This window comes from Peromyscus leucopus, chromosome 5 (assembly GCF_004664715.2).
Source record: "Peromyscus leucopus breed LL Stock chromosome 5, UCI_PerLeu_2.1, whole genome shotgun sequence".
In the NCBI taxonomy this organism is placed as follows: Eukaryota; Metazoa; Chordata; class Mammalia; order Rodentia; family Cricetidae; genus Peromyscus; species Peromyscus leucopus.
In genome coordinates this window covers 79463413-79487984 of record NC_051067.1, presented here as the reverse complement: position 1 = coordinate 79487984, position 24572 = coordinate 79463413, and the positions used below count along the sequence as shown (strand labels likewise).

General features: G+C 49.3%; 1 protein-coding gene across 5 annotated transcripts in view; it reads right to left on the bottom strand.

The window, feature by feature from the left end:
• Positions 1-18226: 18226 nt before the first annotated feature.
• Positions 18227-24572, bottom strand: part of Tent4b (terminal nucleotidyltransferase 4B) — a 64483-nt gene continuing 58137 nt past the window's right edge. For 3 of the 5 annotated variants that reach the window (XM_028891836.2, XM_028891835.2, XM_028891837.2), the window contains one exon: positions 21631-24216. In XM_028891836.2, coding sequence (XP_028747669.1) covers positions 24040-24216 — 177 coding nt within the window. In that variant the 3' untranslated portion in view covers positions 21631-24039. Of the gene's footprint in view, positions 18591-21630; positions 24217-24572 lie in introns of those variants that run through there. The other 2 variants (XM_037206072.1, XM_037206071.1) reach the window with 2 other exon arrangements.

The window sequence follows — 24572 nt, the reverse complement described above, 5'->3', positions numbered from 1 at the left end:
AGACCCAATCAAGGTGTGGGGGCACACACCTGTAATCCCAGTGCTTGGGAAGACTGAGGCAGGAGGAACAAGAGTTCAAGGCTAACCTGGGATACATATCAAGACCCTGTCTCAAAAAATCATCCCCAGGACTGGAGAGATGACTCAGAGGTTAAGAGCACTGGCTCCTCTTCCAGAGGTCCTGCGTTCGGTTCCCAGCACCCACATGGTGGCTCACAACCATTTATAACGAGATCTGGCGCCCTCTTCTGGCCTGCAGGCAGAACACTGTATGCATAAAAAATAAATAAAATCTTTTTTATTTAAAAAAAATCACCCCCAAAAGGAGGAGAGCGGAAGATGGCTGTAAGGTTTTGTTCCCACATTATCACTACAGTCTCTGATTCTGAGTTTAATAACAAACTGGGATGTTTCTTGAATTTAGTAATGAAAGCCAGCCTAAGAGAAGGACCATGATCCAAGCCTTGCAGGCAACAGCAGCTCTGCCATCCACTCACAACTGTGGCCTGGTTGACCTCCAAGGGTCATATCACCCATGAAACCTCAGTTTCCCTATCTGTCACACCCCACACCCACCAAGTTAAAGCCCCTTCCCATCTTCACAGAACCTGGTCCCTCCTCTATGAGGTAGAAACTGTAATGCACACCCATAGGGTCACATATACCATGCCCGTGGCCACTACCCATAAGCCCCTTTCCTGCCTAATGGCCCTGTTTCCAGGCTGTTCTGACCAGCTGTGCCCAGAGCCATTCCGTCCTCATGGGCAGAATGGTCCTTGATGGAGGCACCAGATGTACGTGTTCACATTTTACAGAGAATAACCCAGAAGCTCAGGAAAGAGATAGCTACTTCCTTTGTAAGCAAAGGTAGGGCAAAAACCCCAGCCTGGACCCTCTGAGAGCCCCACCCCACTCCCACCCATGGTGAGGGACCAGGGACCAGCAACCTTGCATGCCTCCTATGGAGGCAAGTATACAGTTCAGGGCTGTGGGCAGGGCAGGAGAACTGGGAACACACTGCAACAAGAGGCAGGAGCCCCACCTGCCCTGCAGTCGCCAGCACCCATCCCAGTCACAGCAGGTGAAGGAAGACAGGGTGGACGGCCCCCAGGCCAGCAAGCCTAGAGTCCCTAGAGGCCACCATACACTGACCAGTAAGACAGGCCGGCCAGGAGGGGACTCCGGCAAGCTAAATCCTGGATGTAAAGACTGCCACTGAGCTACAATGGCTGCCATGTCCCAACATGGCCAGTGACACTGACCTCCTGAGCTGGCGAAAGAAACTAGAGACTGGTGGGTTTGTGTAAAATTGTGCAGCAGTCATCCACAGGAAACTCTAAGCACTCCTGTGCTCGGGCTGGGGATGTCCTGCCGTGTGGATCTGAGCAGACCATGTGACCTCGCTTTAACAGCTGTGGTCTGCAACACAGAACTAGACCTGTCCCTCCGTTATTTTGACAATGAGACACTTAGCCGAGACAGGTGATAACAAACAACACTACCAGCTAGTGTTCCCTGCGTTCAGATGAGGGCTATTTCATTCAGACCACAGTCTCGTACGACAGGTAATGCTTTAGAGTGTATACTGCCATGCTGGTGCACATCTGGAATCCCAGCATTCAGCCAGTGAAGCAAAAGATCATGAATTCAACAACAAACCTTGGTGTTTTAAAATTAAGGAAGAGAAAAAAAAAAAAGCCTTCGGAAAAGTCTTAAAACAAGGAATTCTATATTCTTTCTCTGGATTTGTGTAGTCGCCCTAATTTGCTCCAATTTCTTTATTGTTTGTCTGTACAGATCTCTTTACTAGTCGTGTGTGTGTGTGTGTGTGTGTGTGTGTGTGTGTGTGTGTCTGTGTGTGTATGTGTCTGTTTGCCGTGCTGGGATGGAACCCAGGGCCTGGCACAGGCTAGACCGTGCTCCATCATGGAACCCGTGTATCTCACTCCCAGTGACACTGCTCCCAGAACCTTCCCAGCTTTCTCACTCCTGGGCTTCCCCACCTGCAGCTCAGCTCTCAGGTCTCCTGTGGACCCTTCAACCCCGGGCTGGTCCTTGGCCTTGAGTTCTTACTGTCTTCACTCAGAGAGGCGGAAGTGCCCACCCAGTGTCACCCTCCAGGGAAAGGTGAGTGGGGGGGGGTTGGTAAGCTCAAGAAGGGTCCCCTCCAGGCTGTGCACTGGCTCCAGGCCTCAATGCCAACAGCAGCCTCACTGGCAGCAGGGGGGGGCCGGGCTCCCTCTGCAGCAGGTGGAGGCTTCGCACGGACACCTCGTTCAGCCGGCGATTAGCAAGCACCTTTCTGTGCATACTTCCCGGGGTCCTGCTCAGCTCCCACACGTGGCTATGGCCCTGGCGGTGTGCCACCCCCTCATTCTGTGGCCCCAGTTAGCCACTGGAAGATAAACAGTGGGCTGGGGTAGAGAGTTAGTTCTCCCCGCCTCTGTGTAGACGGGGGACAAAGGGGACTGGGGATGGATGGATGGGGCCAGAGGATGGATGAGGCCTTTTCTTGTTTGTGTATGTGTATACGTACATATGTGCACATGTAAGGGCCAGAAGTCAACCTTATGTGTCCATCTCTCAGATCCACCTTGTTGTTTTAAACGGATTTCCCACTGGCCTGGAACTCAGCGGTAAGGCTGCACCGAATGGCCAGCAAACCTCAGGGACCTGCCTGTCTGCCTCCCTTGTGCTGACACACCACTCACGCTTTTCGTCTGCCTGTTTTGTTTTGTTGTTTTTTGAGACAGCGTCTCTCAGCTGAGCGGTGGTGGCACACGCCTTTAGTCCTAGCACTCTGGAGGCAGAGGCAGGTGGATCTCTGAGTTCAAGGCCAGCCTGGTCTACTGAGCGAGTTCCAGCAGAGAAATCCTGTCTTGAAAACCCGAGCGTGGGAGTGGGGAGTTTCTCGGCACAGCCCTGGCTGTCCTGGAACTCCTATGTAGACCGGGCTAGCCTAGAACACACAGAGATTCACCACCTCTGACACCCAAGTGTGCCAGCATACCTGGTCCATCCAACTATTTTTTTTATGTGAGTCCTGGGGATTAAACTCGGGCCATCATGCTCAGGCGCATTCCTGCCTGGGCTCTCTCCCCAGTTCCGACCTTTTCTCTTCTTAGAACAGCAGCAGTCTAGGCCACTAGGTTCAAAAGGCAAAAGAGACAGCCTAAAGCCCCAAGAGCCCCAGGGCATTTCCTTGACCCACAGACTAACCAGGCTGAAGGGAATGCTAAGGCCAGCGCTGTGGCCGGGGCCTGAACACTCTCCAAGGCAGACCCCAGCTGCCCAGCGGGAGAGGAAGAAGTACCACAGCAAAGGGCGGGAGGCAGAGGCGGAGGCGGAGGCGGGCACGGATGACACTGCAGATGGCATCGGAGGTCCAGCCTGCAGTATCTGGGAAGAAAGGGAGTCTGGGGCTGAGCCCACACATTCAGCCTCCTCAGAGAGGAACTGTGGGCCGCTGCTGTCCAGGACAGAAGAGTTATCCTGGAACTTCAGCCAGAGCCCGCACCCGCCATTTTGAGGAGCCGGAAACACGGGCGTCCACATGAAATCTGTCACTGACCTTGTTACCTCCATCCTTGGCCTACTGTCCCCATCCCCCCAACCCCCTCTGTCCAGCCTCCTCCCAGCAGGGAACACAGCACACATCTCAGATTCGGCAGGAGACCCTCCGGGGATACCTTCTGCCTGTGTTCCTCTCTGCTGGGACCGAAACGCCTCATGACCTGAGACCTCACCATGGGAGGTCACGGGAGATGTAGCAGATACAGCAGCTTCGTGCAAAGCTAGTGTCACGTCCCCAGGACGGCTGTTGGAAACTCACCAGAATGAACAGAGAAGGAAGAAGATCGGCCTCTCCTCCCCACTGACATTTTGAAAACACCATGTAACAAATAAATGACATCAACAAACTCCTCCAAAGATTCCTCCACGAAGACCACCCTCCACAGATGAGCCATTCTGCAGGACAAGCACGTACTTGGGGGCAAGGACAAGACGCCCTGTTTTCCTGTCATCCAGTGGCCTTTCGAGGGCAGGGCCACTGGAGACTGACTTAACCCACCGGTCTGCCCTGGCCGGACACTGTCAGGCCACCGCGGGGCTCCCCACTGGCTCGTCAGGGGCCAGCATAGGCCACAGCTACGGAAGAGAAATGACAGGCATGGGAGACACAGGAAGAAGGGAGAGGGGGGCAGGCACTGGGCAAGCAAGGCCGCCTTTCTCTCCACAGGTGATCTTAGGCCCACTGGAGACTCTGCCTTCGGGCATAGGAGCTCGGTTCACAGGCAGGTCTGACACATCAGAACCACGTCAGAACTGGATGAGAAGGCCAGAAGATTAGGCCTAACTCCTAGCCCCTGGCCTGACTTACCTTGAATGACCTCAGCTTTCCCAACTGTCAATGAGGCTGCTGATTCTAACCTTGCCTAACTCATGGTAATCTGGTACAAGGCATGTTCCGGACCCTTTGGAACTGGAGAACCCGACCTCCCTCAGACCTCCTTTGTAGAAGGCCCCAGAAGAGCATCCACCCCCAGAAGCCCAACGCCGTGGAACACCAAGATAACCTGGTACCTGAGGTGCCGAATTCAGCACCACAGGAAGTGGTCCACACAGATAATGACCCCAAGTCATCTAGGGGAGGCTGCTCGCCAGTCTGCATAGGCCCAGTGTCCACTCCCAAGCAGGCCAAGTCTCCTCACAGATCTGAGGACTGACCTTTCTGGTCAACCAAACCCCAAGTCACCAGTGCACAAGCTGCCCCTACCCTGTGAGGCCCCTGCCACCTGTCAAAGCAGCCCCTGCTCCAACCGTTCCCTCGCCTGGGGGCCTAGGGGACAGTCCCCTGGGCCACACGGCAGGCCAGGCAGCCCCACTGCTTGGATCCTCCGTCCAGCACCAGCACGCTGCTCCCACTCTCCTCTCCAGCTTCGGCTCGGGGCCCGGCCTCTTGACTCTAGGAGAGCCGCTACCCTGAGAGGACGGCATCCAGGCAGCTAGCCAGGTCCTCAGCACCCTGCCGCTTCCTGCCTGTGGAAGGCATGTGGGGGCCTGTGGGGGTCCCCGCTCGGCTCCTTCCAAACCCCAGCCCCCCCTTCGCGGGGTCCAGCTGCACGGTGGCTCTTTCATGAGCTCGGTCCCTCAGTCCCTCTAAGCAGACCACCTGGACCCCTGGCTACCCCGCAGGCACAGGGCAGACCCTCCCCGTCACCCCGTCACCAAGAGCCCAGAGCTCTCCAAGGGAGGGATGCGCGGGAAGCAGGGCGGTGGTCCAGAGCCTCGTGCCTCCCGCGTCTCCCCCAGGCCGGGAAGGAAGCTTCGGAGGGGAAACGCGGGGCGGAGGCGGCCGGCCTGGATCCCGCGCCCCGGCGGCCGCCGGAGAAGGGCGGGCCGAGGCGCCCGCGGCCACCTCGTGCGTTCTGTCCCGCGGGAACCGGGCGAGGACCCCAGAGCCACGCCCGTCGCCCGAGCCCCAGGACGTCCCGGCCCGCGTTCGCGCTCACCTGCCGCCGCCACCGCCGCCACCGTCGCCGCCGCCGCCGCCGAGGGCCCGGGCGCCCCCGATTCCCGCCCGCGGCTCTCAGAGCCCGGGCGCCCCCAGCTGGCCGTCCTGAGCGTGCGGGGGCGCGGGCCCGGGACCTCGGGGCGCAGGCCGGGAGCGTCCCCACCCGGTCCCCGCGGAGCCGCCTCCGGCTCGTCACCAGCAGCGCTCGGTCCACTCCCGTGTCCCTGAGTCTGCAGGAGGGAGCCACGCCCGCAGCCCTAGGTCACCAGACAGACCTCAGCTCCGGGGTTCCCAAAGTACCTCTCTCCCTTGTGGTTCCGGCGCTCGGCCCATTCCCACCTCCGAGGAGACCAGGCGGTGTCGTCTCGGCCGCCTCCCTCCAGATCTCGGCTGCCCTCCGGCCACGCCCCTGTTTCTGGAAGCCTCCAGGCTCCAACTTAGGCTCTCTTGCCAAATGTGGATGTCCCAATCCTTTGTCACCTAGACCTTGACAAATTAGGACAGTCTGAGGTGAGAGCTACCCACCCATCTGCCTTACAGGCATAACTCTATTCGCCTGGAAGACAAAGCCAGCCTAAGAAAGTAAGTGTGCAACCTCGTGATAACTCCTATAATCTGGGGTGGGGCACCAGAGTTGAAAAAACAAAAAACTACCCTTTAATTAAAGCACACCTTTAATCCCAGCACTCCGGAGGCAGAGGCAGGCGGATCTCTAAATTCTAGGGCATCCTGGTCTACAGAGTGAGTTCCAGAACCGCCGGGGCTACACAGAGAAACCCTGTCTCGACAAGCCCCACCCCCAAATCTACTCTGTTTCTGAGGCTGGGCAAGCAAGAAGGTGCTACCCTGAGTCACATGAAGCCCACCCAGCAGGGCGTTCAGCTAGGACCTCCCCAGGCCTTCTGTCCTGGCATCCTGTATCTATGAATGACTTTCCACATTGCTGGAAGTGTCGGGAGATCTGCTGTGCACGTTTTTTTCAGGGTTAACTCAAAGCCTTGGCCTGAGCATCAGGTCTCAGGCACACAGGTGACCCTGGGACAAGCAAAGGGTCTGGTTCTAGTGGGATCCTGGGACCGGCTACCCTTCTTACAGGAGAGAGAGGAGACGCCAATGAGTCATGATTCTACTCCCCACAGAAGCCCTGGGTCCCAACCCAGAGATCATCCTGTTACAATCATCTGGAAGGTAGTAACTGGCTTCCTCTCCAGGTGGCCAGTCAGGGCATATACCGCCGTCTTCAGCCAGACTGCCCAGCCTTCCTGAGATTGGCCAGGCATCATCACTTCTGGCATGCCACCGTGATGGCCAAGGTGACACTTGCTGTCTAGACTGAAACCTATTGGCTTCCCGCTCTAAGAGCTTTGGCTTCAGTTTCCAAGAGATGAGCGCCCTGGCAGTGGTCAGATGGTAGCCCTCATCAGAACCCCAGCATCCCCGCTCCATCAACAGAAGCCAGGACACAGGTAGGCAGCCTGTCTAATTGGAACTCCAAAACGGGGTGGGGGGAGCGGGCCGAGAAGTGACTTGGTGCACATCCTCAGGCCTTTCCAAAAGAAAAGGAAAACTGCAAGGACCCCTCACCCTTTTGGTGTGGGTCGGATGGGAACGATACAATGACTGTGGTCTCTGTCGTTTTTTATGTCATCGGCACAAGGCCTATGACCAGTCTACCAGCAGACAGGAAAACAGAGCTGAAGAAAGGGAGCAGAACAGGATGCTTGCCTCGGCACATGCTGCCAACCCACAAGACGCCTTTACAATCCTCCTCTCTGCTGTGGACACCCCTGCAGCAGCCTGGTGGGACGCTCTGATGTTCAAGCTGTGGCCAGCACTAGGATCTCCCCCAAAGATGCAGTGGAAGCACTCACTGGGTGGGGTGGGCCTGTACCCAGCACAGTGGGGCTGGGATACTTACTCGGCTTTCTAACTTTTTGGGTTTTTTTTTTTTTTTTTTTTTTTTTTAAGATTTTTTGTTTTGGTGTGGTTTGATTTTGGTTTTCGAGACAGGGTTTCTCCAGCCCTGGCTGTCCTGGAACTCGCTCTGTAGACCAGGCTAACTTCAAACTCACAGAGATCCACCTGTCTCTGCCTCACGAGTGCTGCGATTAAAGCAGAGCACCACCACCGCCCTGCAGTTTTTTTTAAAGATTTTTATTTTAGGTGTGTGTTACCTGCATGTATGTCTGTACACCACGCATGCTCGGTTCTTGGAGAGGCTAGAAGAGGGTGTCAGCCCCCCTGGAGCTGGAGTTACAGACAGTTGTGAGCGGGCGTGTGGATGCTGACAACTGAACCCTGGTCCTCTGAAAGAGTAAAAGCACTCCAGCCCCTGTGTGTGGGTGCTTTGCCTATATGTACTTAGGTGCCTGCAGAGGCCAGAGGAAGGGATCAGATCCCCTGGAGCTGGAGTTACAGTTGTGAGTTGTCATGTGGGTTCTGGAAACAAAAGTCAGGTCCTCTGTAAGAGCAGCCAGTGCTTTTGAGTCCTAAGCCATCAATCTAGACCCTCTACCTTATTATTATTTTTTTTTTGAGAAAGGATCTCTCAACTAAGTGGTGGTGGCACACACCTTTAATCCCAGAATTTGGGAGGCAGAGGCAGGCAGATCTCTAAGTTCAAATCCAGCCCTACAAAGTGAGTTCCAGGACAGTCAGGGCTTCATAGAGAAACCCTGTCCCTGCCCCCCCCAAAAAAAAAGAAGGAGGAGGAGAAAAGGAAAGAAAAACAGAGAGAGAGAATGAAAGAAAGAAAGAAAGAAAGAAAGAAGGAAAGAAAGAAAAGAAAGAGAGAGAGAAAGAAAGAAAGAAAGAAAGAAAGAAAGAAAGAAAGAAAGAAAGAAAAAGAGAAAGGATCTCTCCTGAATCTGGAGTTGTTTGTCTAGATTAGCTGGCCAGTGAGCAACAAGTACTCATCTGTATCCATCACTGTCCCCTCCAGTGCTGAACTTCCGGGGTGCACAGACCCAGCCATTCCACAGCCTGGCTGTGTGTGGTCTGGGAAGTGCTGTTAGGAGGTGGAAGGCTGACTGAGTTGGAGGATTCCATCTATGCAGTTTTTAGATTATCCCCTGTGCAGCTGTTGTTTGGGGGACGGATCACCCACACTTAAAAGTAATCCTGTGGTTCACCAGGCTGTGCCAGATGGAATTGTTCCTTTGGTCTGTTGTTGGCAAACCTGTCTGGGACAAGCAGAATTCGTTCATCTGGAGCCAGAGTGATGGCTCAGTGGTTAAGAGAACTGGCTGCTCTTGCTAAGGACCCAGGTTCGGTTCCCAGCACCTACATAGAGGCTCACAAACCATCTGAAATTCCAGTTCCAGGGGATCTGACACCCTCTTCTGACCTCTGCAGGCACCAGGCACTCATGTGGTGCACATACATACATGCAGGCAAAAAAAAAGAAAAAGAAAAAAATTAAATAATTTGTTCACATCTTCCCAGGAAAAGTTAACCCTTCAATTCCACAGCTCATGTTTGGAGCACTGTTTTCAGAGTCTGTGGAGCATTTAGGAGGCGAGGCCTCCTCCTGGCAGAAGTGAGGTCCTGGAGATGGGCCTTTGATGGTCATAGCCTCTTCTGGTTCTGGCCTGGCCTGAGTATTTTGCTTCCTGGCCCAGCAGGACCTGGGCGAGCTGCCATGTTGTTTCTGTCCCCGGCTCCCACCACAGACTGAGCCGTTCCCTCTGCCTTGCCTTCTTCACGGTGACGAACTGAAATCCTGAGCCCAGATCCTCTCCCATGAAGTAGCTTCTGTTTGGTCAAAGCACTGAGAAAACTGCCTCGTCCCGGAAGTCGGGACTGAGAGGCGGGGCTCTTGGTGTTGTTATACTCTGACCAACCGTGGGTTTCATCAGCCTTCAGGATTGCCTCATAGAAGAGTTGGGAGCTGAAGGATGAAGCTGTAGGCAGAGCTTAATGGTCCTTCTGGTGGGAGCACGGAAGACCAGCATGCCAAGAGAAATGTGGGCATGGGAGAACATACCCAAACCCTCTAAGACGGACGGCAAACCCTAAACCGCGTGTGAGCTCCAGCTGCCTTAGGATCCCTGGATCTGCAGGCCTGCCTCCTGGGGCACACATGGTCTCTAGGACCGCCCTACCAACTGCCCACAGCTTTCCTCAGCGGACATCCCATCTTCCCGGGGTCGACATTTCCATAGCAGCTTTGGCTTTCCCTTCACGGCTATATGTATGCTCAGATGTACACACTTGGGCATGGAGGACGGAGGACAGCTTTCGGGAGTCGGTTCTCTCTCCGCTCTGAGTTCTGGAGATCAAGCTCAGGTTGCAGGTGAGCGCTGTTACCTCCCAAGCCGCCACCGAGCTGCTCAGGCCGGTTTTTCCTGGCTGTCTTCCCATTCCCTTTTGGAATCAAAATGTTTACCTGGTGACACTGAATATTAGAAGTTTGTAACTTTGCCGGGCGTGGTGACACATGCCTTGATCTCAACACTCTAGAGGCAGAGGCAGGCAGATCTCTGTGAGTTCAAGGCCAACCTGGTCTGCAGAGGGAGTTCCAGCACAGCCAGGTCAACATAGTGAGACCCTGTCTCAACCCTGTCCTCACCCCAAGAAAAGGAAGTTTGTAACTTTCTGATTATATAAGGGCTCACACTGAGTTCTCCCTGAATTCGGAAGATACTTTGGACTTTTGAAGAGTGTCGGGATTCAAAACTGTGGGGACTTTTGATATTGTACTGAATTTTATTTACATTATGAGATGTCCATGAGGATACAGGGAATCAGGAGCAGAATGTATAATCTGAAATGTTACCACAGGCTCATGTCTCCAGCTGGTGGCACTGTTTTGGAAAGCTGTGGAACTCTTAAGGGATGGAGGGGTGGGGTGGCAGGAGCAGGGAACTGGGGGCCTTGGAAGGAAGGGGGTACTCAGTTCTGCTCCCTGCTTCCCAGCTCAGAGACATGAGGACTTCCACTGCTGGGCATCCCCACGTGATGGGCTGAAACCAGATTAACACAAACCTTCCATCCTAGAGTGTTTGTCACAGTGATGAGAAAAATGACAAACCATGAAACAGTACGGATCCTTTGGTATTTGAGATAGGGCCTTCCTGTGTAGTCCTGGTTTTTCTGGAACTTGCTCTGTAGACCAGGCTGCCCTTGCACTCAGGGATCCTCCTGCTTCTGCCTCCTGAGTACTGGTGGATACTTTTCTCTTTTAATAAGTTATTTATTTTCCAATCCAACTGCTATTTCCCCACCTTCCTCTTCCTCCCAGCCCTCTGCCATCCCCCATCCACTCTTCCTTTGTTTCTGTTCAGGGCAGGCCTCCCATGGATATCTACCAGACATGGTGTATCAAGTTGAAGGCTGGACGAGGCAACCCAGTATGAAGATAAGGGTCCCAAAAGCCAGGGAAAGAGTCAGAGACAGCCCCTGCTCCCACTGTTAGGAGTCCCACAAGAAGACCAAGCTACATAATTGTAACATAGATGCAGAGGGCCCGCGTCAGTCCCATGCAGGCTCCCTGGTTATTGGTTCAGTCTCTCTGAGCCCGGGTTAGTTTATCCTGTGGGTTTTCTTGTGACCCCTCTGACTCCTACAGTCCCCTGACAACCCTCTTCAGCAGGACTCTCCAGGCCCAGCCTGATGTTTGCCTGAGGGTCTCTGCATCTGCTTCCACCAGTTGCTGGGCTGGGCTGGGCCTCTCTGATGACAGCTGGGCTCGACAATGAACTATGAGCAGAGCAGAATATCATTAGGAATCACGTCATTGATTTATTAAAAATTTTTATTTTTTACCACTTGTGTTTGGTTCTTGCTGGAATTCTGCCCTCACTCCAGCTACATGACTGCACATGTGCAGTTGGGGGGGGGGGGGGTCTTGCGTCTTACGCCATCAGTGGGCGCTGGTGACTACAATCTGTGCCTTAAAAGCCGGATGCAGACCCCACGCTCTCTCTGCCCTCTCTGCTCTGCTCCCCTCTCCCCGCCATCTTTCTCTCTCTCCAGGCCTGGCTCTCCTCTCTCCCCTCCCTCCCCTTTCCCTCCTAATACAGTTCTGAAAACTAACACTGGGTTCTGTCGTGATCGTGACCTTTCCATGCAGTAACCAGCACCGTCACCAGCACCGTTTATCATCCTTTCAGTTCTATCCTAGGTCTCCAATAAGTTTTCTTTCTTTTTTTTTTAAGATTTATTTATTCACGTATTTTATGTATATGAGTGCTCTGTCTTCGTGCACAAGGGAAGAGGGCACCAGATCTCATTACAGATGGTTGTGAGCCACCATGTGGGTGCTGGCAGTTGAACTCAGGGCCTCTGGAAGATGTCAAGGGCTCTTAACTGCTGAGCCGTCTCTCCAGCCCCCTCTCTCTTTTTTAAAAAGATTATATATATATATATATGAGTGCTCTATCTGCATGTACATCTTTATGCCAGAAGACATCAGATCTCACTCTAGATGGTTGGGAGCCACCATGTGGTTGCTGGGACTTGAACTCAGGACCCTGGAAGAGCAGGCAGTGCTCTTAACCACTGAGCCATCTCTCTAGCCCCTTGGATATGTTTTCTTAACAAGAAACATCTGGGGACAAAAAGAAAAGACTTAAGGAGGAAAAACATGAAAGCAGAAATGAAACCTCCTAGGAGGGTTAGAGAGACACAGAACAAAAAGCCAGAGGTGGAAAGGATGGAAGGAAAACAGACAACCAGTGGCTTTCTGTCCAGGTCACCCAATATTTGAACAAATGTGGAGTCCCTGGAAAGCGGAAGGGATGGGAGTAAATGAGAATTCAGGATTTCCCGGTATCTGAAGGATGTGTGCCACGAGGTGGAACATTTGTTTAATGATGCAAAGGTGTGTTACGTTTGTTTGATTAAATAAAATTCACCTGCAGTCAGGAGGATGAGTCAGCAACAAGCTGACAGGAAGTGGTAGGGCAGAGCCGGGGAGAAGGGCTTTCAAGTGGGGGCTGGGAGCAGGATGAGGGGCTTTTTGGAAGAGGAGAGCTATTTGCTATTCAGCCTCTCTGAGGAGCAGAATTCCACCTCAACCTTTGAATCTTGAGTTCTTCAGAGGGACAGAGATTTAGATAAATTCCCTTGGTGGCTTTGAAAGAGTCGGTGCCTGAGGGAACGGAATCCCCTCAGGCTGCAGCCCTTGCAGCCAAACTGCTGCTGGGAGCCGTGGAGTTGCAGTTGCTGATTAGGACAGCCATGGCTTAAAAGGCAGCAACAGTTATAAAGAAAGACAACACCTACTAACACTGAAAAAGATTTTTTCAGACTCTGAACAGTGTTTCCCAGCCCAAAATTCTGTATCCAGCCAAATTATCAACTGAACACTGTAAGGATTATGTCCTTAATTACATCACCAGCCTGCGACAGCGTCCCAGCCTAAAAAAGCAGGTGTGCCCTCTGTGCGTTCTCTTTTCTGCATCTCTCCTTCCGTTCTCTTCCCTCTGCACAGTCTCTGTTTCTGTGTTTTTCTCTGTTTCTCTCCCCCCCCCCTTTCTCTCCCAATAAAGCTCTAGAAAGGTAACCATGGCTTGTGATTCTTCTGATCAGCACTCTCCTCTGCTGGCATGGCCGCTGCTTAACCAACAAACACAAATGCAGCGCACTTTTCAGATGTTGCAAGCCTGTGCTGTGTTCCAGGAAGCTAGGTGGGCGGACACCCAGCAAAGACCTTATGAAGAGGGAAACCCGGGAACCAGGATGAGCTGCGGAGTGGACAGGTGAAGGTCATTTCCCAGATGTAGAGGGATGTGAGCTCAAGTGACGCCTGCAGGTCAAGCACACCTGGGCCCAAGCCCCCGGCAGCTGAGGTGACTGACAAGCACCTGGTGCAGCTAAATAATTTGCAGGGTTTTCACACCGATGGGGCTCAATTACAAAACTAAAACTCCTGGAAAATAAAACACTTACCCGGGCGGTGGTGGCACATGCCTTTAATCCCAGCACTTGGGAGGCAGAGTCAGGCGGACTCTCTGAGTTCAAGGCCAGCCTGGTCTAAAGGGAGTTCCAGGACAGCCAGGACTACATAGAGAAACCCTGTCTCCAAAACAAAAGAATAAAAATAAACACTTGTTCAGAAAAAGAAATCAGGGCTAAGGGTGTAGCTCAGCAGTATAGCATGTGGTTCTATTGAGAGCTGCTGGTAGCAAAAGACCATGGGAGTATACAGCAGGTGACAACTAGTGTTCAAAAGGTCAACCTATCACAACCAAGGTTTCTGTTGGAGGAAATCATCACACACTGTGTTATGGAATTACTGCCTTTTGAATGAATTGGCTGTTTCTTGTTGTAAACTTCTTGTGCAATAACAGCTATGATATCTCCCCATTTACCATGCATCTCCATGTAATGTGTACATGTAATCTCATGATTGCATCTCAATCTTATGAGCACACATAATTGTGGATAGTCTAGAAGATGGTTTCTTATTTAACTGTACAATTTTTATGATTAGAAACATACTAAATATGCTTCATAACTAGGTGTATTGTTCCATGTAGCTGTAGACACTTAGAGGTCTTGTTCTCCATCCTTAGCCATTGACAATGCAAAGTTGGCCAGACAAAGTGTCCTCGTAGAACTTTCACAGGGTGGAATTGCAAGTGCCTGACCTTGTTGGATCAAAACCCTTCAGAAGAATTGTAGTCAACCAGAAGTGATAGTGCAGGTGTCTGGCCTTGGTATATCTTAGTCCTTCAAGAGATCAATAGCACCTATGTTACCCTAAGCTTCCTCCACCAGCACCTCCCCACTCTGATTCAAAAAACAATTAACACTTTGTATTTATTTCTACACCAGTTTTTAATGCAAGATTTTAGGTTCAGTGAACTAATTATGTATAGGTCCTGAGATTCAGGTGACTAACAGAAAAAAAGCTGTTAACTAACCATGTCCAGATATTATTAATCACATATTCTTTGCCTTTTCCTTAAATCTCTTGTTGGTTTAATTTCTTCCCTGGTAACCCTTGTGGCTCTCCCTTTAAGAGATAGCCAGAACTTTACAACCCACAGCTGCTGTCAGTCACCAATTAAGCTGATCAAGTCTTTGCCAAGTGTGACTCTTATCAGAGTACTTGTCCCTAAGAGTTTGCATTGTAGTTTTTACTAACAAGTTGTTAATGGATATATATACACATACATATATATTACATATACATATACATATATATGTGCTTGGTGAGAACAAAGGAAGAAGAACGAAGATAGAACAATGAGAGAACAGCAGAAGAAGGGACAGAGAGGAGCTAAGTATGAGAACAGCAAAGAGGCAGAATTGATTTAGAAGAATAAAGTGAATGGACTAAAGAGCTCCGTGTGCTTAGATTCATTTGAGATCCCACAGATTAATTTCTTCGCCACTTGGTAGTGTCTATTGCGGACCCTGGGAGAAATCCACCCACAGATAGCGGTGGCGAATTGGATATGATTCCAAGCACAACATCCTGGATTTAACCCCAGCCCCATGTCCCATGCCCAGTCACTTTATCACAACAGCATTTACAGTCATGGCATCGGACACTGAACACAGTGGTCAACAGACCACTAGGAGGAGGCGTGGGCCAGAGATTTCAGGACATTGGGAAGTCAACAATTTCAAAACCTAACTGCTGAGAAGTGGCAGAATCATGCCATTGAGAGGCAGCACAACACCCCTCACTCCTAGCTAAAAAGACCTCGCCTAACTTCGGAAGTGGCTGCCCTAGAAGTTAGGGAGACATTTAGAATGTTTCCGTGTTATGACAACACTGGTGCTCTGCCCCTAACTATTGACACTTCCTTGGCAGAGCCCGAGACACCCCCCCACCTTGCCCGCTGCCTCTCACCTGAGAAAGGCTTTTCCTGCCTCCTTGCCTGTGGGGATGTCCTGAGTACTTAAGCCCAGTACTTGGAAGCACTGTTGTGTTGAAGTGGATTTTAAACAGAGAGGCCTGGTGCAATCCTCTTTATGGCATTTTGAAGAGTGCTCAAGAAAAGCCACACTCCTGGTGCCCTAAGTGCAAAGCTGATCTGCAACCTAGGTCGAGTGGTCAATTTCTGAAAATTGATATACCATTTAGAGAGGCCACTTCATTCTTTTAATAAGCCCCTCCTTTACTTTTAATGTTCACATTAAACATTAAGACATCTTTCTAGGGGCTGAAAAGATGGCTCTCAAGGGACCTGGATTCCCAACTCTTTAAGATGGCTCATAACCATCTTTAACTCAAGGTTCCGGAGATCTGATGCCCTCTTCTGGCCTCATTGAGCATCGCATGCACACAGTGCATAGGCAAACAGGACACATACAACTAAAATTTTTATTGAAGAAAAAAAAAAAAACAAAGGCACCGTTCTATTCGTATCCATCCTTTGGGCAGTTCCTCTTTTAATTCCACAACTTCATTACTTACCAGCTTTAGATGCACACACTCTTATTTTAGAATGAACACTCTCCCTCCCTTCCTCTCTCTCTACCTCCTCCTTCTCCCCGCCCCCAAATGGATTATTTCAGATCCCTAGTTCCTTGGGTTCTGAAATTGTCTTAGACAGGGAATTGAAAACATTTTACTTCCAAGGCAAAAATGTTCCCAATTAAAAGCCGAAAAAGTTGCATTCCTTACCAGGCTGGCCAGCCCAGACTGTCTCGCTCACTACCGCAAGAGGCATTGCAGCAGAAACTCCAGCAGCATGACTCAGGAGTGTGATCCACGGAAAGCAGCTTTTAAAAGAGTTGTGCACCTAGAGCTTAGAGATCTCTCTGGAATTCCCCACAGCCAGGTTGGCTTTTATTCTTTTTCTCAGATTTGTACCCCCCAAACCCAGGTCAGTTCTGCCTCTCTGCTTCAAATAGCTGGAACCCAGTTATTCCGTCCTGGGAGCCCTTCCTCCTTCCCCCCATCAGCTTTGCCCAAATCAAATTGATTTTCTTTCTTTTGTTATTTTATTTATTTAAGATTTATTTGTTATGTATATAGAGTTTTGCCTGCGTGTTTCCCTGCAGCCAGAAGAGGGCACCAGATCTCGTTACAGATGGTTGTGAGCCACCATGTGGTTGTTGGGAATTGAACTCAGGACCTCCAAGCAGGCAGTACTCTTAACCGCTGAGCCATCTCTCCAGCCCCGGTTGATTTTCTTCAAAGTGGAAAATGGCAAAAGTCACAGGGTGCTGTGCTGCACTGTGACACTGAACTTCTAGGGAAGAACTACAAGATAGGCTGGGACATAGCGTGGCTGGCAGAGGGCTGGCCTACCCTGCACAAAGCACTGGTGTGATCCCCAGCGACCAGCAAACTGGTGTGGCCGAGAGTGCCTGAATCCCAGCATTCCAGTGATAGTACAAGGTCATCTTTTGATACATAGCAAGTTTGAGGCTAGCCTGGGCTACGTAAGATCCTAGCTGGGGAAAAAAAAAAAAAAAACAAAGATGAGAAACTTACCAAAGCAGCTTACAAACATTCTCTGGAAAGAATGTTAATACTGAAGCAGGTGTGGAGGTACACACCTATAGTCCTGGCCCTGAGGAAATAAGGCAACAAGACCCCAGGTCAAGTCAGCCTAGCCTACACAGGAAGTCTGCGTGGAGAAAACAGAGGCCTTTTTATTTTCTCAGAAAACTTGGTTCAAGAGGGTCACCATTAAACAAGGTAAGTTGAAAGCGCTGACATTGCAGAGGCCCGCTGGTGCCTTAGTGTCCGGGCATTTACCATCCTGACTTCCTAAAGCGCCCTCCGGCGGCCAGCCCAGCATACAGCAAGGACCAGTTCTGCACATGTGCAGACAGCACGAGAGCTGTCTGCCTGAAGAACCCCCAACAGACAACTCAGCTTAGGCTGCACCCACTATTAAGACTTAGCTCTTGGATGGCTAAGCGGGACTAGGGAGTCAACGGCAAACTGATACTCAGTTTAGATATTTACCTCTATTTCTTCACAATGGAACCTACATGTGCACACACTCACTGTCTAGGTAGCCGGTGGAACTGCCCTGTCATTTTCTGTGAGGATCAGCTGGAAAGCTGTTGGAAAGTGGTCCAGTTTTGCTTCCTCGGGAAGCTCTCGAGTGAGCAGAAGGAATCTGCTAGCACAGTTGGCTTCTCCCAGCCAGTGGATACACTGCTGAGCAGCTCGATGCCAATCAGCTTGGCTTTCTCAGAGGGTCTGAGGCAGCCCAGGGACTGCTAGGTCCTAAAAAACGGTTGAAAACCCTGCCTCTCAGACAACCGTTTCTGTCCCTCCCTCCCTCTCTCAGGCTGTACCGAGACTCAAACCCTGGGCCATGCTAGACAAGTGGTCCATCATCGAGTCACATCCACAGCCCCTTTCCTCACTGTTCTGTCCAAACAGGCTGTGTACCTTGCTCTACAAAATCTACAGCAAGTATTGCAATTCTTTGCAGCAGTAAGCTTACTGAGCAAGGTTAAGACTGGGCCGGGTGGGGTCTGCCTCTGATCCCAGAACTTGGGGAGTGGGTTCCAGGCCAGCTAGGGCTACCTTGTAAGATAATATCTCAACAAAACAAGACACTAAAACCAGAAACTGGGCTATCTGCAGATAACTCAATTCTCTTTCTAGCTTTGTACCGGTTATGTGGGCAGGGCATGGAGCACCCTTCCCTGAAAGCATTTATAAGAAAAGCGAGTTTGACCATCACACTGTATGAGCAAGGCAATGTCTACTCTAAACAAGGCTGTATTTAGAATTTGTCTTAAGTAGCTAATCAGGTTTTACATAAAAGCTCATAGCAGTGGTTCTGAAGATAAATGAAAACACAAAGCCTTTATTAAACTGCAGATTGTGAATAAGCCCCGTGGGATGGGGTGTGTTTGCATAGAAGTGCCATTTATAAACTTTCAAGGGAAACAACTGACATCTTTGAAGACACTGTGAGCTTAGAAAAAGCTTCCAGGTGTGAAATTCACTCAGTTCTCCATCACTGGTGCCCAGTCAGATGGCCTCAGGAAATGTCGAGATTTCATAAACCATTTGTATCAAATCTCTTTCTGGTAAATTCCTTAGTGCCTCTGCAGCGGTAACTAGACAAGACTGGAGAGTTGAGGACTCAGACCTCCAGCACCTCATGGGCGTCGGCGTTGCTGAACACGGAAGGCAATGCTATTGGAGAAGAAAATAAACAGAGCCGGTTAGACGCAGACCCGCCGCACCGCACTTCTAAGCATGTGTCTACAGGATACACTACTGGAGAAAAATGTCCACCCCAGTGGCCTTTCCCACTCTACGTCCAGAAACAACACTGGCTGCTACATATCCTTCCCCTTTTAACGATGCACACAGGAAAATGTGGAGAGTCGCAGAATTGCTGGGCTTTCAATGACTTGAAATTCAATGTAATGTAACAGAGGGAATCTTAGAAGCCAGAGACGGGCTGGAGAGAAAGTTCAGCAGTTAAGAGCACTGGCTACTCTGCCAGAGGCCCTGAGTTAGTTCAACTCCCAGCAACCACAGGGTGGCTCACCATTTATAGTGGGAGCCAATGCCCTCTTCTGGCATAAAGGTGTACATGCAGATAAAGCACTCATATACACAAATTAATTAATTAATTTAAAAAAAAAGCCAGACACCAGGGTTAGAGACTAAGTTTCACAATCAACTGCAGCTACATGTCAAAGGTTAAAGTGATCTAGAAACCCAAGGAAAGAGGAAGCGGAGTTTGTACTTCAGTCCAAGAATGAGGGTGACAACTCAGGTTGGGTACTAAGTCCTAGGAGACAAGCACTGCAGCCCAGTGGGTACTGGCTGCAGTATGCTTCTCCAAGCCCTCCCGCTCCCACCTAGGAACAACCATGAAGAGCCCCACCATCTCCATAGCATTTCTGACATCAAGGTCCTCCAGATTCCCTAACAGAGACCTTCGCCATCAAGCTGCAGGAGCACAGTCCAGGGAGTGACAGAGAGGAACTGAATGGAAATGTATGTCCGGCTCAGACAAAAAAAAGAACATTTCCCCCTTTAAAAACCTGAAATGTGAAAATAAAGCTACCAACTACCAATAAACATATTCACTGCAATACACAAGCTCGGAGAAGCCTCCTGCTCAGTCCCCCGAAGTCGAGGACAGACTTAAGCCTCACCAGGGCAGCCAGCTGTGGCCACCTCTCTCTTGCCTCTTGTAGACCAGGGATTAGAGCAAACTCAGTAGATCACTTAAGCAGATGTGGGCCAAGCCCATTCTCAAAAACAACAAAGCTCTGACTGGAGTGAGGTGAGCAAGGGTTAAAAAACCAGGCCGTCTTAAGCAGGCCTCCATGGAAAATCCGTCCGGTCTGAGCTATGAGCAATACTGAAGGGCATCCGCAAGTATGCTTGTCAACATTTGCGCCACCCAGGAACACTTTGACAAAAGGGCAGGAAACTAGTCTGGAGCTCTTGAGGTTCAGAAGAGGCAAGAGGATAATACTCCCAAGGACCCTGCTCCCAGATGTGCGCTGCATCTTCTCAGTATTGCACTAGACAACTGCTACTCGATGGAGATTCCCACAGTGACTGTAACATGTGACATTCCCACTCAAGCAGCCCTAGAGAAGCCTTGGCTCACAAACTGCTTCCTGTGGATGGTGCTTTCTCATTAAGACTAAGACTGTTTCAACAGCCGGGCAGAAGCACACACCTTTAGTCCCAGAACTCGGGTGGCAGAGGCAGGAGGATCCCTGAGTTCGAGGCCAGCCTGATCTACCCCATCTCAAAACAACACAAAGATTGTCTTATGGGCTTGGAGATCACCAAGATAACATTTCAGTATCTATCAGTGAAACTGGGGACATCTAATATCTTATTCTTAAAGTGAACTGTAGAAGAACCAATTCTCTATGAACATTCTTCATTTCTGGGCAACACACAAAGACCAAGCAAACAGGATGAGAGAACAGAGCAGCTCCAAATGACTCACCAGCCAAACTCCAGGACTGCAAAGAATAACCCAGGAACACATCAGTGGTAATTTCTAGATGGCACTCTTTCAGCATATCAGGAAGGGTACCCAAAGAGCACACGCCACAGCATCAGGGTCCTGCACTGCCCATTTCTACCTTTCTTCTGAATCTCTTGCCTTTCTGAAAGCCCCAAGTACTAGCCCAAAGGCTACGACACACAATTCATACTCACATCACACAGCAGGGAATGAGAAGAGAACATCGGACACTGAACACTCCAGAGCAAAGCGTCCATTAAAGATGCCCTTCCCAAACAGAGCAGTCACACACAGCTTTAGCGCTAACACCTGGGAGCCTGGGGCAGGAGGATCTCGAGTCTGAGGCCGGCTGGACTACAGCCTGTCTTAACTTCCCAGTTAGAAATTCTAACTCCACCCCCCAGGACAGCATACCCCCATGATCCATGGCATTATCCGGGAATATCTGGGATGATTCACACAACCTAAATGTGAGAGAGGCTCCCAATTTAAACCAAGGTAAGACACCCTCAAAACAGGACCAACATATAATGTGGTCAACTGCTCAAGCCGGGAGGGAACGCACATCAAAACCAACACTCTAGGGCTGGAATGCTGACACGGCAGCTAGAGTGCTTGCTGCTCTAGCGGAGGACCCGTGTTCAGTTCCCAGCACCCACACAAACAGCTGCCACTCGAGCTCCAGGGCACCCATCACGCTCTTCCGGTCTCTGTGGGCTCCTGCACTTACACGGTACACATAAATTCAAGCAGGTACTCACACATGCATATAATCTTCTAAAAATATTTTAAAAGTTGAAGATCCTACAGCTGAAAGCTAGACTTGAGAACTAAGTGTAGTAGGCTCCTCAAACAAAAGACGCTGAAGTCCAGTGAACTGTAACTCCAGTGAACAGAAACTTTCTTCCAGGATTAATTTAGCCAGAGCACACTGGGTAAATGCCTCTCCACCCTCTACAGAGTGCTATTTAAATGTTCTTTATGACAGATAGGCACACAAACACGACCACCAGAGAATGTCACCACAGGGAGGCAGTATTTGTAAAATTCCCAAGAATGCCAACGAATGCTACTAACGATTCATGGGTATGGAAGGACCGACCAGAATGATGAAGATACATTTCTGAGATAACTACAAAAATCTTCATCAGAAGCACTGAAATTCAAAAAAGACAGATGGGAACCAAATACAAAGATAAAACATACAAAACAAATGAGCAGGCAAACTAAAAGTTCTTGAAAGTATTTTACTTCAGATTGAAAACTGAACAGCTTCCATACTGTTCATTCCAGATACACAGTATTCACGAATACAATGCTGGTCATCTGAGGAAATGGATACACACCTCAATTCTCCTTCATGCTTTTTCTTTTAGAAAGATACTGTTTACCAAAAAGAAACGTCAGCAGTACAGGAAAAACTATTTTCCCAATAAATTTACGAAAACCTAAGATTCCCAATGGAATCAAGATTATCTTCCCGCTACCACCACCTTAATATAATCACATGCTTATTAGACACTAATATTCCCACCCTAAGAGTACATTGACTTTCAACAATGAGGGTGACTCTTTAAAAAAACTTCAGTGTGGTAAATGTAACACGGATCTCTGCAGGTGTTAAGTGTCTGAAATAGGCAGCTAATACTGGATTTAATATTATTTTATAAATAATTGTTCCCTTAGCAGTAAACATAAGTCTACACATTCACAAGCCCTACAAAATAAATACTGTGATTATGCACAATATGTTATGACAAACTAGTTTCAAAACAACAAAACTTCAACATCTTGATAAAAATTCTGATCAGAATAAAATGTGACTCTAAAATTTAAAACAGTCAAAATAATATCACATTTAAAATCTTCCACAGTTTACATAGTACTGTGAGTTTCCAGTTGTGGAACACATTTTCCCACTGTAAATTAAAATATGAACATATTGAAAATTGTTAATTTCAGCAATGACACTGGTTTTGGTCTTACTTTATAGCATTATTCTCATTACAGAAAGTTGCACTAAGTGTCCATTAGTGGTCTGATTGGTCTTCAGTATTTCATAAGTGTATATAAAAGAAATCCCTAAAAGCCAACAGTACTTCACACATACATAAAGGAATCTCATCTCGGAAATGGCTGTACTGAACAGAGCCACACACACTGATGCTAGACAGGAGGGCTTTCACCTCCAAACCACTCTGACGACGAGCGCATACAATCCATTACGTTAAATCTCCCACCTGAGACTCAGACTCAGCAGGCGATGAGTAACAGGATTACACGTTTGCACTCACAGCTGACCACAGTCAAAAGTTACAGGATGATTAAAACAGCCTGGGTTTACAAAGTTGAATTAAAGACAGCAATTCCATTAACGGAGAGGATAAAGAATGGGATGACAGAAGTATTTGGTCTTAATAAGGCAATACAAAATCGATCCATTATCAAAGACCATTTAATTTTTAAAGATCGACAATACCAAAAGCATAAAGTGGAGTATAAGAAAATAGTTTTGTATAAGTGTGATTTAATTAAAGCTGTTTACAGTTACTCTCTCCCACAGCAGTAAGCATGGACTTAGAAAGGACGAGAGATGTCACAAGCACAGAGCACACAGGGTCAGAGGAGCCAGCATGCGAGGTCTGTGGCTAGAGGTCGTCACACTGACAGGAACAGCCCAGGCCCAGGGTGGCCTCCTGTTTCCTTTGGAAGAAGAGGGGAGGGAAAGAGACTGCGGAGGACACACACACACAGTCCTGCTACTGCCCAGTGCCCAAGAAGACAGCAGCACTTAGAACAGCTGAGTTAGTTCCCGGAGATGACGAGAGAATGTTCAGTGTATACACAAAGTACATAGTACATTTTTTTCTTTTTTTACAAAATAAAATAAACATCATTTGCCACCATAAACCTTTTCTTTAGAGAGGAAAGAATTTCGCAGCAGGTCACACGGGTTCAATGAAGTCATTTCAATGCCGAGGAAAACATATTGAGGAACAGAGCTAATCACTTCCCTGCGCATGAGTGTTAGAATGACAACTCAGATTATTCTTCAAACTAATCCTGAGAAAAAATCTGTTTACAATTCAAACAGTAATGTTATGTAAAAAGTATTAACAAATCCACTATTACAAATATCAATTTCCTATATGGTCTTCTATATATACACACAATAAAATGGCAAATATATGCAAAATTATTTAAAAAAAAACATGCACAAATCACTTCCCCTCTTGGAATCTGACTTCCTATGAGATGCTCTTGTTGGCCTTCCCACCCATCTCCTTGAAACTGCTTTTTGTTCCTATCACCCTCCCCACACTGAGTACTAGTCCCTATAACTCTGCATAAAGCCAATGAGAAATATATTTATTTTACATTCAAGCTTTAAATCTTAAAATGACCCTGTTGTAGCACATGACTTATCAAATAAGCAGCCTTTTCCCCTTTTTTGCTTGCTTTTTGTTTTTGCAGTTGTCAATCTTCATGATCCATTCCGTGGCGAGCTGGGAAAAAACGCAGTTGCTAAATCAACGTCTGAACAGTGTGAGGCTCCTGCCGTCCCAGGAGTCCCTGTGCAACTGTCCTGAGCACGAGATCATTGCACACAGAAGACAGTCCGTCGCACAGCGCCGACTATCTACAAAGGTCTGAGAGGGGCGCGTCCCTCTTGTGTTTCCTCTTTTTGCCATGGTAATACTGGGTATTGGATTTGCCTTGATGCTGTTTGCTTGCCATCAAGGCACCATGGCTTGTTTGGGCTGTACCTTGGAAGCCTTTGCTGGAAGAACGGAAGAGCCTTGCTGATCCATGCTGCAGAAGAAGAAAGCAGTGAGAAATACAGCACGGCTACACATCGGCAAACCTGAAGCAGGGCAACTCTCAAAACTAGACACGGGCATGCACGCCACTTACCACGGACCTTTCTATCTCCCACCCCGTGTCTGCCAATTTGAGACAGTCTCACTGTCACCCTGGCTGGCCTGGAGCTTCCTCTGCAGTGCAGCTGGCCTCGAACTCTCAGAGATCTGCCTGCCTCTACCTCCCGGAGTGCTGGGGTTAAAGGGATGCTCCACCACTCTCAGCTACCACAGACGTTTTTAGAGGCTAGAAAAGGAGGTGAATTCTCTAAAGAAGAGACCACTAACTTCTCTTCCTGACAGCATGTG